At 35.6% G+C, this 15633-nt stretch overlaps 2 protein-coding genes across 4 annotated transcripts; both read left to right on the top strand.

Moving 5' to 3' along the window:
• The first annotated feature begins 323 nt into the window (after positions 1-323).
• LOC113289671 (MORC family CW-type zinc finger protein 3-like) lies at positions 324-7822 on the top strand. Of its 3 annotated transcripts, none has more exons than XM_026538998.1 (17): positions 324-460; positions 958-1030; positions 2374-2421; positions 2643-2724; positions 2879-3029; positions 3310-3445; positions 3671-4046; positions 4180-4363; positions 4457-4558; positions 4677-5006; positions 5120-5203; positions 5301-5459; positions 5891-5971; positions 6102-6236; positions 6360-6475; positions 6765-6952; positions 7239-7822. In XM_026538998.1, exons 3-17 carry the CDS (start codon positions 2382-2384, stop codon positions 7337-7339), a joined length of 2265 nt encoding a protein of 754 aa, XP_026394783.1. In that variant the 5' UTR covers positions 324-460; positions 958-1030; positions 2374-2381; the 3' UTR covers positions 7340-7822. The 3 variants fall into 3 exon arrangements, with proteins under 3 accessions (XP_026394783.1, XP_026394782.1, XP_026394784.1); XM_026538997.1 differs by having other exon boundaries at positions 2870-3029; XM_026538999.1 differs by lacking the exons at positions 6360-6475; positions 7239-7822 and adding an exon at positions 6531-6580 and having other exon boundaries at positions 2870-3029; positions 6765-6904.
• A 3550-nt stretch (positions 7823-11372) lies between these two features.
• Positions 11373-15489, top strand: LOC113289670 (AT-hook motif nuclear-localized protein 10-like). Its single transcript, XM_026538996.1, has 6 exons — positions 11373-11540; positions 11996-12613; positions 13497-13549; positions 13819-13950; positions 14447-14608; positions 14909-15489. The coding sequence occupies exons 2-6, from the start codon at positions 12064-12066 to the stop codon at positions 15215-15217; spliced, it is 1206 nt and encodes a 401-aa protein (XP_026394781.1). The 5' UTR covers positions 11373-11540; positions 11996-12063; the 3' UTR covers positions 15218-15489.
• Positions 15490-15633: the final 144 nt, after the last annotated feature.

The following is a 15633-nucleotide window of genomic DNA, read 5'->3' as shown; positions in this document are numbered from 1 at the left end:
GGTATTTCAACAATGTGATAACACGCATGTACATAAAATCAAATTTATACACATACGACAATCGCTAAAATAACAAAAACAAACCGATCCTAAATATTCCCAAGAGAATACAATCATCACGTTTATAGAGACACTAAAAAGGCCACCTGCATAGTTTAAACCCACTAACCGTTGTTCTATCACTCCTAAAAACGGCGCTAATCACAGGATTAACGTGTACTTATACACTACCGATTCATCAAATCGATAAATAAAAAATTACTAGGAAGTTGGAAGTAAGTATAAATGATACGGTAAAAACGTAGCATCAGTATCTAAATGGTCCACCCATAATTTGTTTTTCAGTTTCTTTCTTCTCCGTTTCTTTCTCTTCTTCCGCCGATTCTCTCCTTCTTGAGAAATCAAGAAACTCAAGAGACTCCGACTCTTCTTATTCGTCTTCACCGCCGTTGGTTTTCTGGTAAGAAATCATCACAACTACTAGTAGTAATAGTATCTTCGGAACAATGATTATGCTGATTCTTTTGTATTTTCTTTTTGATTTTACATTTTTCCTGGTTTTAATGGATTCTGTTTTAGGGTTTTGATGAAAACCTTAACAAGAACGCTTTCTTGATCAGGGTTCTACATTCATGTTTCTATGTTTTGTTTTAGTCTGTATCTGTGTAGTCTTCATTGCAATTTTCCGTTTTGTAGAAAAATTTACTTAAATAGAGTATGTTGGATTTGCCTTGTATAGTTATTTTTCTCGGGAAAAGCATCTTTGGAAGTAAAGCTTTTTCTCTTTAGAGAGTTTTTGGTTGTTTAAGTTAGGGTTTGGGTTTAATACCGAAACCCTTTCTTCTTCTTGTAATACTGAGAATCATACATTGGTGAGGGAGGTTTTATGAAGCTGGTGAAGGGTTTTGAGCTCTAGTTCATACTGTACTAAAAGCCCCATTGTTTGTTTTATTGCAGCATTTTTGTGTCACGGGAAGGAAAGAAAATTTCGTCTCGGGGATCTAGCAAAATTAGTTCATACAATCAGTTGGTAAGCTAGCTATCTACATCGCTGAATATAATCCGGATCTTATTTTAGATTTGTTTTGGTATTTACGTCAGCTAGAAGTTGAATGATTAAGAACTGGTGCTGAAATTAAATTATTATGTCGCCTGTCTGTCGTATTTACATTGATTATGAATTTTATTTGATAAACCAATGATGATTTATGCTGGATTGCGTCAATTTGGTTAAATTACAAAAGTTAGTATATTGTAATCTTCTATATGAGTGACGTTTATTGATTTACTAGTACTTGTTTGTCTTTATAAATGTTATGAATTGTTAATGGTAAGGAGCTGGAATTTTTTATGCGTTAAAAAGAGGGAGATAGGTTAGTAATCAACTTTAAGTGAAACCATAAGACTGGTTCTTTTGAAGGCACATGTAAGAGGAGAACATATTTTTAGACTTTTCCTCGTTCTACAAACACAGCCCACAATCCTCTTTTGTAAATATTGTTTTGTCCGACCTGTTAACTGAGAAGTATTTACAAATCATTCAGTTTATTTATATATTACATAGTCTTATTTATTATCAGTAGACTGACAGGGGTTCGAATCCCTCCTCGCCCACAACTGGCCCAAAAGGGAAGGACCTTTCCTTTACCTCTGAGGGTAGAAAAAGACTTTTTGGGATAGTGTCTTAACCCGATAATCAACTCTTTTGCTATCAGCTGGATATGAAAGGAAACAAATAAATGGCAAAGATATGAGATTGTTGTTGTTTTGGTTGTTCTCCCACAGAATAAATAGTGTAGTTATTTATTGGGACTGGTTTTAATTAGTTTTATTTTAGCAAGGGTGTGTAGCGTGTTACCTTCCTTGTCTGACATGTGACATCATTTGTGATGTTACTAGTTGTTTTGTTGCGCGATGATAATATAGTTGTGCAGCCTGTGCGTGGTTTATGGGGCTTTTTGATGTCTAGATTCGAGGAAGGGTGTGTTACCTTCTTTGACCAATGTGACATCATTTCTTGATGTTACCACTTGTTCTATGAAGCAATGATTTTAGATTCGATGGTTAACTTGTGAATTTTCTTCCCGGCGAGGCATTTTCCTGGCGAATGTGACATCAACTGCTATCTTACTCGCTTGATTATGTAATGAGTAGTGTACTTGTGCAATTTTTGTGGATGAGATGTTTGATAGCTAGAGGACATGACACGCACAATCCAGCTTATAGGAATGATCCTTTCGGCGTTTATAGCTTCATCTTCTTGTTGGGTTTATTGTCTCTTTATATCAAATTTTATTTATTTATAAGCTTGTTTATTGACATTGTTGTTTGTGTCCTCATTTCTTCTTTTTCGTGGAATCGTATCATTGACAGGTTTGTGCATGATGGGAAGCAAACCGATAGATGGGTTTGGTTTGGAAGGTAATCAATCTTTTCTTCTCAATGTCTGATGCATTTCTTTGGTTATTATTATTGTTTTGGGTAATATGTTATTATTGACACCTTTTATTAGATAAATTAGCTGTACTATTATTAATGATAAGTTATTACTATTCTTGAAATTATTATAAATTTGTTTCGCTATCTCTTTGTAAGTGTTTTAAGGAACAAGTGTGGTAACTTAACTTGTGTGGTTTTTGTAGATGGTTTTGCATTTTATGTCATGCTTTCCAAAGACCGGAAACCTATTTGCCGTACACAGTGCATTAAGGCACCTCATCAATTGTACGTGACATTATCTCTGAATCAAATTATCTTTTGTATATGACTTTCTATGCTATTTTGCATACTTCGTTTTGAGTAATTAAGTTGCTTTATCTAAAAATCGCTTGTTTCGTTACATGTGGAGTCTCCTTAATCTTTCATTTAGTTATTGCAGACCTGCTAATTGGAATATACATGATATGCCATACGCTTCAAAATGTCCCCTGGAAGGTCTACCCCACTTTGCTTTACGACCAGCTTTTGAGGATGAACGTCAACAAGATGAATGGGGAAAGTTTACAACATTCCTGTATAAAAATGAAAAGGTGAAGAATTGTAACTTTCTATGCACCTTTGCTCTCGCTGCCTGTGTTATTATGTACTTTATCAGTTGCCTCCCTTTTGCTGTCTTTTTCCCTAGTTGTATGTCTTTATCAGTGTCTAGATATGGTTTTCTTAGTGTTTACATATGGGTTTCTTAATTTTTCAACATAGATGGTTAGTAGTTAGTACAATGTCATGGTAAATTTAGGTGGTGAAGTATGACATCTTTGCAGCAATAGGTTGTATCTCTTTTTAGAATGCTGATTTCAGCCTCTTTTGAAGGCTGCTGTCGTGCAACTTGATACGTGTGTGTTATACATCATCAATCCTAGTCTGAAGGCAGGCTCGAAAGCTGGTGACGTCATGGTTTTGTTTAAAATGAATGGTGTGCTAAATGATCACAAGAACACCAAAAATGGTACGTTATTTTATTTATTTTGGTCGCTCGTGGAGTCTCTTTTTATTGGTGATGTAACTTTGAGTCCAAGGAAATGTGGTGACCAACTACACAAATTACTGTTAGATACCGTTGTTCCTTTTTACTATCATTTTTTCCATTTGCGCTATTCTTTCCTGCAACAAGCATGTAGGCAATGTGCTGCCCGATGTTCATTTTTTTTTTACCTTTCATGTATTGTTGCAGATGAGTCCATGGTGGTGTCAAAAAAGTTGCCCAGTGCAGCAAACTCTGTGAAGACCGGAACTTATGAACATTTACAACTGCTGGCAATGGCTTCTGGTTCTTGTGCTGAGGATCGAATTTTGACTCCAAGACATGAGGAAGTTGGTGAAAGCCTTGATGCTCATTTTAGTGGAAGAGATACCAATTATCATGACTCTTTAAAAGTATCCTCTTGCAAATCTGAACTCCTTTCATTGAAGGATGACTGCTGTGGGTCGAAAAATTATGCACGTGTAGATCCATCTTACCTTGCAACTTTGGGACACAGTCATGATGGATGGATATTTGGTGCAATAGCTGAGCTTATTGACAATTCCAGAGATGCTAAAGCGACCAAGTATGTTATCTGTCATTGAATTACTGGACTATTACTTGATCAATTGTTCTCTCGTTTATGTTATCCTTCTTCTATTTAGTAGGTTTTATTAGTCGAAATATAGTTTGATGATCAGTTCTGATGCATCCATTAGGCTTGAGATTTCTGTGGAGACTCGTTATCTGAAGAAAGACGATCTACAAATTCCCATGCTGTCAGTTGTAGATGATGGCCATGGCATGTCTCACCAGGAGATAATGGTGATGGTTTCTCTTGGGCATAAGCAGACTGATGCAGATGACCCTAATCAAATTGGGAGGTTTGGTATAGGGTTCAAGGTAAGGTTGACTTAAAGGAAGTTGTCTGCTTTTCCTCAGGGTATCTAGAACTATTTGTATCTCACATGCTGATTCTGAAAACTGATGTTGCAGACGGGAGCAATGAAACTTGGCCGTGATGCAATTGTTCTTACGCAAACTACTACATCTAGATCCATAGCTTTCTTGTCCCAGTCCTTCAACGAATGCAAAGATGTATGCTACTACCATTTATTTTAATTTTTTTGAAGCATATCTTCTATTTTGTATATGTACATATATGCCCGTGTGGAAATTAAAATCAATTTTCTGCTTTCATTATCTTTACTCGTAGAGTGTAGAAATTCCAGTTGTAAGCTACCGCAGGCATGGAGGATTTATGGAAGTGGATACAAGTATTCAGTCGTTAGCTGTAGCTGATTATCATTTAAAAGCCATAAAGGATTTTTCACCATTTAATGAGTACTTAATAGGTGAAAAATCAGGGTTATTTGGTGAAAATGGCACAGGAACACAGATTTACATATGGAATTTCGACAAATGGGGCTCAGATTTTTGCTTGGAATGGCAGAAGAGGAATGGGGACAAAGATTCCCCCAATGAAAATGACATATTAATCCGTTCTAGAAGGGTGAGGTCACGTTCAGGCCAGATTAGCCAAAAGGTAGCGTATTTTGAACTCATGAAACTTACCCATTTTCTTTGTTGTAGAAGTTGAAATCATTATTTTGCTGGTGATTATTTATTTGTGTTGTTATGTTTCTTAATGAATTTCAGGTACCATTGGATTACTCGCTTCGATCATACCTCGAAGTTATTTTTTTGGAACCACGGATGAAAATATATGTGCAAGGTTCACTGGTAAGTGCTTTTATTATGGTTGTTTTTTGTGCTCGAATGATACTACCGATATCTGTGTGTAATTTCTTAATGATCTTCATTGTGATTGGCTCATAAGGTTAAAAGTCGTCCGTTGGCGAAATCTTTGAATAAGACCAAAATTTTCAAAGGCGAGATTAAGGGAAAACCTGTACAGCTTACTCTTGGTCGGAATCAGCTAGAATGGGAGCAAATGAACTGTGGTATATTTTTGTATTGGCACGGAAGGTTAATTGAGGTGAGTTGTTCTTTGTTACGGTATCTCCCTTCTCTACGCAAAATTATGCAGAACCTAGTATGTCCGCATTTCCAGATCATTGATTGTCATATTTCGTTTATCTTCTAGTTGTCATTTAGTTCAGTGTTTAAGTGGAATAAATGAGAATGTCCTATTTATTTATCTATGATATGGTTTGGTTCATAACTTCTCGAGTTTGGAAGTGTACAAGCTGTGATACCAGTGTAGTTTTCTATCAAAAAACTTACATGCATAAGTTTTAGTTTGGTTGTTGGATATTCAGTTGGAACTGTAACTCAAATGTTGAGCCTAAGACCTTGCCTCAGGAAGGCCAACTAATGCGTCAAAATTATAGTGTTCCTTCTCATGGACGTAATGTATGCTCCTTTTTCTTAATCTTTAATCTGTTTTTATTTTTATTCCTTGTTTAGGCCTACAAGAGAGTTGGCGGCATGGTTCATAGTGTGGATATTGGGCGTGGCATAGTTGGAGTTATAGATGTCACTGAAATGGTAATAGTGTCCATCTGCGCAAGGAAAGATAGCAGGGTCAATGCTGTCATTTTGCTTTTAGGAATTTATTTTTGTTGTCTTTATTTCCCTAGAAGGATTGCATTAATTTAAGTTACATTTTCTTTTCCAGAGCAATAGGAATAAAGATTTTATAATGAACACCAAACAAGCATTCCGGGACTGCGAAGAATATGCGACTTTGGAGCAGTGGTTGGGTGAAAAATCCGATGAATACTGGGATGAGCACTTCGATACGCTTCAAGTGGTAATCATTTCAATATGATCCTTCTACTATTATAACTGATTCTTCTAGTATTATAACGTTAGACAATCTTATCGTAGTAGTTCTGTTACACACTTTTTTCTCTAACAACTTCTGTATAATCAGAAACAAAATGTCAGCGATAAATACAAGCCCGACCTTGAGTGGGTGCAGTGTGATAAGTGTAGAAAATGGAGGGCACTGGATAGTGGATTTGACACTGGCACCCTGCCTCAAACATGGTATCGCTCTTATTATGATCCTTCAATAGTTCACTTTGATATTTTTCCTTTTCAGATATCTGATAGTATACCCTCTTCCTTCAAACATACCCCTGAAGGATAAAAGTAAGTTTTAGGGTTTAGTTTTGGTTCATCTATAACATTATGTTAAGTCAATTCAGTTGATGTTTGCACGCGTCTAGAAAGCAAGTACTAATATACTTACTAAAACTTATCTTTTACCCTTCAGTGTTAGGAGCTACTATCTCTTTACTAAATACTAATGACTAGCTAATGCCTTCATATTTAGGGTTTGTGGCATGCCTCCTTACAACGGAAGCTGCCAGAATCGCGAAGAGGAAATGGATCCTGGGGTGGTCACTGTGGGTAAAAAACGGACAAGGTGTGATCCCAAACAGATTACTGCAAGTGGAACTCCAAAGAAAGTTGAAACTGGAATTATTATCACCAAACGTCAAAAATGTAGTCCCAATAAGAGTAAGCAATCGAAATTGTTCAATTTATTCTTTTTGTTGTACTATTTATAACCATTTGCAGCTGTTGATTTTTCTCAAAGCCATTTGAGCTATCATTTTGATAACCATCTGCATCTGTTGGTTTTCTTAAAGCTATTTGAGTTATCATGTTAGTTATGATGATGATGTTCGGAAAGGTTGAAAACTTTCAACTGGCTGGATCATCAAATTCAGCTCATTTCCTTGCCTGATGCGCGTTTTACATCATGTTAAAATTACTAATATTGGTTTATTTGTTTTTTAACTAGAAAATTCTGGTAATACTTCTGGAGAGACCAAGTCGGGGAAACCGAACTGGCAAAGGCACAAAAATGGTCGTGCTAAAGCCACAAGGTACGAAGAAAGGTAACTGAGGAGTGTATTTCACTTCTGTTTATTGTTTGCACTAAAAGCTGTTGATAATACTAACAAGAAGTGGAGTCAAGATTTTGAGGATATCCTCTTATCTTAGGATGATTTGAAAAAGGCCAAACAAATGGGGTATTGCAAGGATCTATATAGTGTGTGGTTAAAGATAGAAGAAGAGCCTGCGAGAACCTTATGTTTAATTTTGTATAGGTGCTAGAATGGTAGGTGAAAATCCCACACATTGACAAGGAAGATGTTTTTTTTTTTTTGTTTTTGATTTCGCTTTTGCTATGGGTGCGATCTTTTTGAGAAACTCTCTGCACTTTTCCGTTGCTATTGCGTTAAGCATGACATGATTAAATAGAAGTCGTGGATCTTTCATCTTGTATTCAGATTTTTGGTTGTATATATAAATGAATACAAGTGATTCACGGGTCTGAATACAGTTTCAACTTGTGCATTTATACAGGCCAGGATTATAGAGAAGTGCATTTGTTATTTTTGATTATGCTGATAAATCTTTATATTAGTCCACCTGCATAATTATATTTCTATATTATTTCTAGGTAGGGAAGAATGCTTAATAATATATTATTTTGTGTATTAACGTTGCTAATACGGCAGTTTGCTTTTATTATGCCAGTAACCTAAAATGTAAATTCTCTCATTTCAATGTTTAGTTCTTTAGGATCGTATTAAATTTGTTCTTGAAATGCTACTGGAGTTTTACCAAATAAGTATTTATTTTATTTTTTTGAAATTTGAAAGTTCAGTTGGATAGAACTTTCTGTTACTTGCACTGTTGACTGATACTGCTGTAGTTGACTAATATTGCTGTAGGTAGTATTAAGTATAAAAAGACCCTACTCAGTCAGTGTACCAGACAGCACACTGTGTGAGATACATAAATAAAATATAGTTGATTAAGATTTTGAAATTTTATCTTGTTGCAGTCTGAAATCAAGAAGAGGAAATTTCTTTTTCTTTTTCTTTTTCTTTACGTTCTTCATGATTCATTTCATTATTAAAACAGTATAAGGTTTGCATTTGTCTTTTCTTCTTTTCCATTTTAAATGTTAGTAAAAAGATTCTCTGGATACACCAAATCCTTGAGAAAATGCTTCGAACTTTGGCGGTAATACAAAGAAAATGAATAACAAAACCTTGGATCTAAAATGTTACCTGAAGTGTGACGAACAGTAAAATGTGAATGAAGCTTGTATTTTATTTTTGAATCTAAAATATCAACGACAACGTATGTTTGGTAAGCATAGTTTTCCACTAAGGTGATAAATACATTACATGCCATTTTTTGTGATGTTGTTCTCTCTTAAAACGAGTGCCTCTAGATTCCACTAAAACCTGACTTATTGAAAGAAAAGAAAAAAAAGGATAAAAAATAATTGTTCGTAAATCCAGTCATATAGTAATTTGGACGTCATATTTTTTCTTTTGAGTAAACAATAAAAGGTTCGAAGCTCATATTTTTTGGGATGTATTACTCTTGCAGAGTTTCATATGCCTATTAAAAAAATGAGCACATTTCAAAATGCATAAAATCACCATCTGCTATTTTGAAAACCAGTTGTTGGAAATCAATGAACTTTAAACAGTTGAAATCAAAGCTGCTATCTGGCTGAACTGTATTGATTCAATCCATCCTACAAGCTCATCCAACATATCAGATGCAGTTGTTGGCTCTTTTCAAAGATACTTTGGATAAGTTGATGAAATTCAAAGAGATTTTTTGGTGGAATAAAGATGGGTCAAAAGGAAAAGGTGGATATATAAAGGCATGGATCGACATGTGTAAGCCAAAATTGCAGGAAGGTTTGGGAATAAAGAATCTTCGTAATTTCAATATAACTCTCTTAGCGAAGCTAGCTACAGAGTAATGACAGAAAAAGATCAATTGTGGGTGAAATTGTTTGAAGCGAAACATTATCACAACTCAAATCCTTTAGAACCTTTGAGAAATTATGAACTCACTTGGATATGGACAAGCATTCTAAAAGATTTAAATATTATAAAAAGAAATTTTACCTGGCAAGTGAAAAATGGAGCTAATACGAAGATTTGAGAGGACAATTGGATTCCTAATAAACAAATCAAGGGATAAAGAAGAACCTTTGCCGTAAAAAGTTCAAAAACTAATAAATAACGAAGGTCTCTGGGACACTGGGAAACTAGAAGAATTTTTCGCTCCATAAATAAAAGAAAAAATATTAGCTATTATTCCTAATAAAGAGGAGGAAGACAAAATCAGGTGGAAACATCATCATTTCGAAGATTTTACGACAAAAAACATCTATAACTACCTCATCGAAGTTACAGGCAATCCCTCGGATTAGACTGTTTATTTGGAAACTAGTTCAAAAAGCCTTACCAACCACTAGCAGCCCACAAGATATCTCCTGAGTGTCCAATATGTAATCACCAAACGCAAGAAACGGAAAATCATCTTTTTAGGACTTGCCCTTTTGCTAGATCAATTTGGTTTGGTTGCTTTTTGGACGCAGTCAACTCGCAAATCAACGCACACACAATTAGTAAGTGGGCTGAAATATGGATATCAGACCCAAAATTTTCGAAATTTTGTGAACCGATTGCAACTATCCTCTGGTTCATTTGGAAATATATATGTAAAGTAGTGTTTAGGAAAACCATTCCAAATCCAACATCTTTGATTCAACAAATCAAAAAATTCATACGGTCTGCAGAAAACGAAGTCTCCTAAACCTTCATGGAACAACATCAAGGCGGATTGGATAATATTCATTGATGCGTCGTATAATAAAGAAAACTTATCCATGGGATATACTTTCATTTTGTATTCGGTTGACCAAGAAGCTTTCATGCATATTTCAGCTGGTTCGGATTGGGCCTCTTCGGCTTTGCACGCAGAAGCGCAAAAACACTTTTAAAGGCGTCAAAATGGCTAGAAGACAACATAAGCCTGTAAACTCATGGCGGATTCTACCAACTAAAAATAAACATGTGCTTCATGGGTAGCTGAGAATACTATAGAAGAAACTATTTCAATTATAGGAAATCTATCACAAGCTAAGGTAAAATTTATAAGCAGAGACCACAACGCAGCACCAGACTCAGTGTCAAAAGAAGCAAGGATCAGAAGACTTCGACACATGTCAATGCACTTACATCAGCGAGTGCAAAAAGAGAACATTATTTCTAATATTTCTGATAAAAATGAAATTGTAGATCTTTTGTATCACATTGCTTAATTAGTATATCAACCTTTTTCATCAAAAAAAAGAAAATTATGATTTGGTAGATAGTGAAAACATTTCCGAATGTACTCATTTTGTATGTATATAGAGTTCTGAAAAAAGGAATATATCTCCGAAATATTAATTTCAAATCCTTTATTTATGTTTTACTCAAACAAAAAAAAACGTCCAAATGGTGAGATAGCGTCAAGATAAACGTGTTAGTGGATAGCAAAAATTCACAAATAGATAATCAAAGATTTGTCATTAGGTATCGGATATGCTTAAATTCTAAGTGATACTAATATTTTAGGTTGTCACACTGAACCCGAAAATGAGAACTATATCCTTGCACATAAGTTGGTATTAATCATTTTAGATCTTGAGTACAAAAGCAAAGTAAATTTGTTTTAGTCAAAACTGTCCGCAATTAATTTTGTGCATACTCTTGGAAAAAGAGTGTTAATTGACAACTTTTTAATTTAAAATCTATATATTGAGATTAAAATATCATACGAACACTCGTTTCGGAACATGCACGACATTGATCCGGCTAATTCAATAAATAAATGCACCATACTACAATTTTATTCGGATAGAATTTGAATATTTTTTCTCTATATTCAAATATTTTTCTTATAATAATTGAACCATGGTTGAGGTAAAGTAATAAATGCGAATTATTTAGAGCAATTAATTAATTATTAATCCGACCTACTTTACCTGTTTCTAATATAATCTTTTAATTTAATAAAGCCCTAATCCAAAAAAGAAAGACATAAAAAAAGAAAAGAAAAATAAAGAAAATAAAAAAATAAAGACTGAATTACTTTGAAGAAATTTTCTCTCACATTTTTCTCTTCTCACTTTCTTCTCAGAAGAAATCCCAAAGAAAATTCTTCACTCAAACCTCACTTCTTTCTTCAGGGATTTATCAGTATTTTCCTGTATTTTTAACCCCCTTTTTTACAGGTAAGATATTATTTTCTCAATTTCATTTCTTTTCTCTAATTTCCCTTATTTTTTTTGCTAATTTTAAATGTGGTAAAAAGTTTTCGAAAATGAAATTAATTATCTGAAATACCATGAACAAGTCGAAATTCTGCTGAAATTTCTTTAATTTCGAGGTTATTTACTTTAGAAAAACTAGGGTTTGGGTTTTGCTTCATGAAATTTCTGATATTTATCTTATCTTTCACTGAATTCAGCACAAACAAGTGTCAGATTCATTTTTGGGTTTTTTTTGAAACCAATTATATGGCTGTTTTGAGTTTCTTATTCACTGTATCAGTAAAGTTCAGTCGTTTATGGAGGTAGGGGTTAAAATTAAGGGTTTTGCTAGTTCAGTGGACTAAAAAGTTAGTACCTTTATAGAGATGAAATAAATCTAGGGTTTTGATTCATAAAGAATTTTGTTGTTTGTACAGGAAAAAGTTGTTGTTGTACTCTATGTGTATATAGATGTCTGGAATCTCTGGATCTGAGTCAGGAAATTATGTCAGCTGGTAGAGATTCATTTGGAGGAGTTCAGAAGAATCATCAGATTCATAATTCGCAACCATCTGGTGGTGGTGGTGGAACAACATCCATGAGATTAGCTTTTAGCTCAGATGGTACAGCAGTTTACGCACCGAGCATATCGAATTCTCCGACATACCAACCAAATGGAGGTGGAGGTGGCGGTAGCGGTGGTGGTGGTGGTGATAATTCAGCTAGTAATATTTTAAAGTCAGGCCTAAATATGAACGTCAGCGGGGGCGAACCTATGAAGCGAAAACGAGGTAGACCAAGAAAGTATGGTCCAGATGGAAGCATAGCTGGGCAATTGACTATAACAGCACCGCCACCACCCGCTCCTACAGGACCAACACCAACTCTTGTTCCAGTTCAACTTCAACCTCCAGTTTCAGTTCAAGCTCCACCTCCACCTCCACCTGGAGTGTCTAATTCTTCGACCCCGACATCGCCACCATCTCCTTCGTCAATGAAGAAATCTAGAGGCCGGCCACCGGGTTCCGGGAAGAAGCATCAGATGGATGCCTTGGGTAATTCTCTTGCTCCTTGTATTATATGGTTTGCTTCTTTCTGTTGGTTTTGCAGTTACTCTGAATTCTGTTTGTTTGTCATGTCCCAGGTCCTTTTTCTTGTATTGTTTACGAGAATTAGGAATCTTTAGTACAAAAGTGTCTCTTATTTTAATGCTTCCGAGGGTATGGGAACTGCTTATTTTCTGTTAGGCTTGTGGTGTGTCTGAAAACTAGATAGGAGCTCTGATGAGTTTTTTTTAATTGCGAATTGCAATGGGTAGTGGTAATACAAGGGGCAAATGAAGATGTGTTTCTTTGTATGCCAATCAGAAGAAGTAAAATGAAGAATGTTATTGTTTTTCCTGGAAGTTGGGATCTTTGGATTTGACCCAGGAAAGAGCAATTGAAAATGACTCATATACCCTTGTTAGTTATTATTGTTACTCACTCTGACTTGTGGATATTGAATTCTAGTGGAGTGTACCAGACAAAAGGTGTTGCTCTCCACCTTACTTTTCTGGGTGAAATGTTTTAAGTATGTTATCTATACTATGCAAGAGAAACTATACGAGAAGTGACAGTTTATATTAAGCTGATCTCCTATTTTTTCCTTCTCTCCTTTTTGTTCAAAAATTTATTTGTGTGGTATTTCTGAGTTCATTTTATGTATATAGTACCACAGATATATTTATGGATCGAAAGATAAATGTAAAAAACAAAATTTCAATTTTTTAGATGTTTTTATGCATGGATAAAGATGCACCAGTTGCTTCTTATATCCTTTCAACTTCCTTATTTTTGTCGTGCGCTGGCTTTGGCTTCGGCCTTTCTGTTTGTTTTTTTTTTAGTAAATTTATCACGTGTTTGTCTAAATTATTCATATCGCGGGACTTGCTTGCAGGATCTGGAGGAATTGGATTTACCCCTCATGTTATCGCAGTTAAAGCTGGAGAGGTGTGTAAGCTTTCTCAGTTTTTGTTACCTTTCTTCATAAAAATGATTATTTCTTGCGTTTGCTACGCACATAATGGTCATCCTCTTGCAACGCCAACACGTCTTTAATAGCCAATCATTTTGTTATTTCTGCATTTTAAAAATAACTTCCGTTTTTGGTACTGTTCTAAAAACATGTATCTTTTGGTTTTTGCCTTTTGGTTTTTATTTGTGGTAAAGTTGCAATTTCTTAACTTAGTAACTTATCAAGTTTGGGCACTAAATTGCAGGATGTGTCATCGAGGATTATGTCATTTGCTCAGAACAGTTCTAGAGCTATTTGCATTCTATCAGCAAATGGTGCTATTTCTAATGTTACATTGCGGCAGGCGGCAACATCTGGTGGTACTGTTACTTACGAGGTATTCAAAGTTGTAAGATATTTTTTTCTTAAATCTGCTTCATTGATATGAAAACATAATATTGAGAGTGTTTCTCAAAATTCATGTGTTTCAAATCTTCAATTCTCAAAAGGAAATATTAGCTATATTGTATTTTTTTTTTTGATTGAGAATAGAAGCAGCTGTCATTTGGGGCTACGGACTATCATTTAGCTAGTAGTTTCATATTGTTCTCACCAAATACTCTTTTCACTGCGTAGTATTTCCTGGGGTGCGTTCATATGTCCTTAATTATTGAGTCCAGTTTGTGGAAATGAATGCATACATATAGAAATAGAGAAGAAGATTGCAGTTTCTTTTATGGTAATGAGGGTGTTGTCGGTGGCAACCTTTGAAGCTGTATGAAATGTTCAAAAGGATTCTAATAATGCACTCTTGACATCTTAATCAATCAGCTTCTCCTCTACATGTTTATGATTTGTTACTGATGGGTAATTCCCTTGTATCTCTCGTTCAGGGACGATTTGAAATCCTTTCACTATCTGGATCATTTCTGCTATCAGAGAGTGGAGGTCAGCGCAGCCGAACAGGAGGACTGAGTGTATCATTGGCAGGGCCTGATGGTCGCGTTTTAGGTGGTAGCGTGGCTGGTCTTCTAACTGCTGCATCCCCTGTTCAGGTTTGTCTTTTTCCCTCACTTTGTGTTCTGTCTCGCTACTCTGTTCTTAGTTTCTCCAACATTTCTATAGAGGGTTATTGTATAACTGAGATCAGAGCAGTTGACTAGTGAAATAAAGTCGTTCAAGCGAAGGATAGCTGTAACACATCCAATTGTCAAACCACTGGGATGCAATTTTCCCTACAGATGTATTTTAGCGAAATGCTGTTTCCTTCTCTATTATCTACTACTGTAGTAGCACTGCTACTGCGTAGATGTGTTATTCCTAAACACTTGACCTGCTTCCCTATGTTTTTTCAGGTGGTGGTGGGTAGTTTTGTCGTGGATGGGCGTAAAGCAGCAAAGTCCAACCAATTTGAATCTAATTATGCACCGGCGAAGTCGAACCCAGGTGGTGGTGGGAATGGAATGATGAGTGGTGGTGGTGGTACAGTTGGCAGCCCAACCTCAAAAGGGACTACAATGAGTGAATCTTCTGGCGGTGGCCCTGGTAGCCCTCTCAATCATAGCACTGGAGCATGCACCAATAACAACAACAACAACAACAACAACAATCACCATCACCATAATCACAACCTGCAAAGCATGGCAAATATGCCCTGGAAATAATAGTCTAATGTTTTATGATGCTTCACCTAAAAAAACACTAATTTTCAGTACCAACAGTAGTTTAAATCTTAATTAGTGTTTAGTGAGTGTTGTTGTAATTTATAGCTTAGTTTTAGGCTAGTTCATGATTGATCAGAGGAAAAAGTGATTGTGTAACTTAAATTTTAGGAATTGAAGCATCTGTAATAGACCACTTTCTGGGTTTCAAGGGTTGTAGTAGTAAGCTATATTAGTTTGTTTAAATAAGATTAGTTATTGCTGTTGGATGTGCATTGTGCTGAGCATGTTTGATGGAACACCGTATCAGTCGCCGGTATGCTCCGATACACGGCTGAGACCAGTGATGCGTCCTCCTGTTGAATGCAGACTTACTGACTTCACCCAGTTGCCACAGTTCCTGTGTAGCATCTCATGGT

This window comes from Papaver somniferum, chromosome 6, assembly GCF_003573695.1.
Source record: "Papaver somniferum cultivar HN1 chromosome 6, ASM357369v1, whole genome shotgun sequence".
Lineage (NCBI taxonomy): Eukaryota > Viridiplantae > Streptophyta > Magnoliopsida > Ranunculales > Papaveraceae > Papaver > Papaver somniferum.
Note: the sequence above shows the minus strand (reverse complement) of the source record. Positions and strands in the feature narration are given on the sequence as shown.

Excerpts from the sequence above, each read along its gene's own strand:
- LOC113289670 (XM_026538996.1), top strand. The coding sequence starts at position 12,064 with ATGTCAGCTGGTAGAGATTCATTTGGAGGAGTTCAGAAGAATCATCAG. Across the intron at positions 13,550-13,818 it reads TCGCAGTTAAAGCTGGAGAG|GATGTGTCATCGAGGATTAT; the intron begins GTGTGTAAGCTT and ends ACTAAATTGCAG. Across the intron at positions 13,951-14,446 it reads GTGGTACTGTTACTTACGAG|GGACGATTTGAAATCCTTTC; the intron begins GTATTCAAAGTT and ends TCTCTCGTTCAG.
- LOC113289671 (XM_026538997.1), top strand. The coding sequence starts at position 2,382 with ATGATGGGAAGCAAACCGATAGATGGGTTTGGTTTGGAAG. Across the intron at positions 4,047-4,179 it reads AGAGATGCTAAAGCGACCAA|GCTTGAGATTTCTGTGGAGA; the intron begins GTATGTTATCTG and ends TGCATCCATTAG. Across the intron at positions 4,364-4,456 it reads GGTTTGGTATAGGGTTCAAG|ACGGGAGCAATGAAACTTGG; the intron begins GTAAGGTTGACT and ends CTGATGTTGCAG.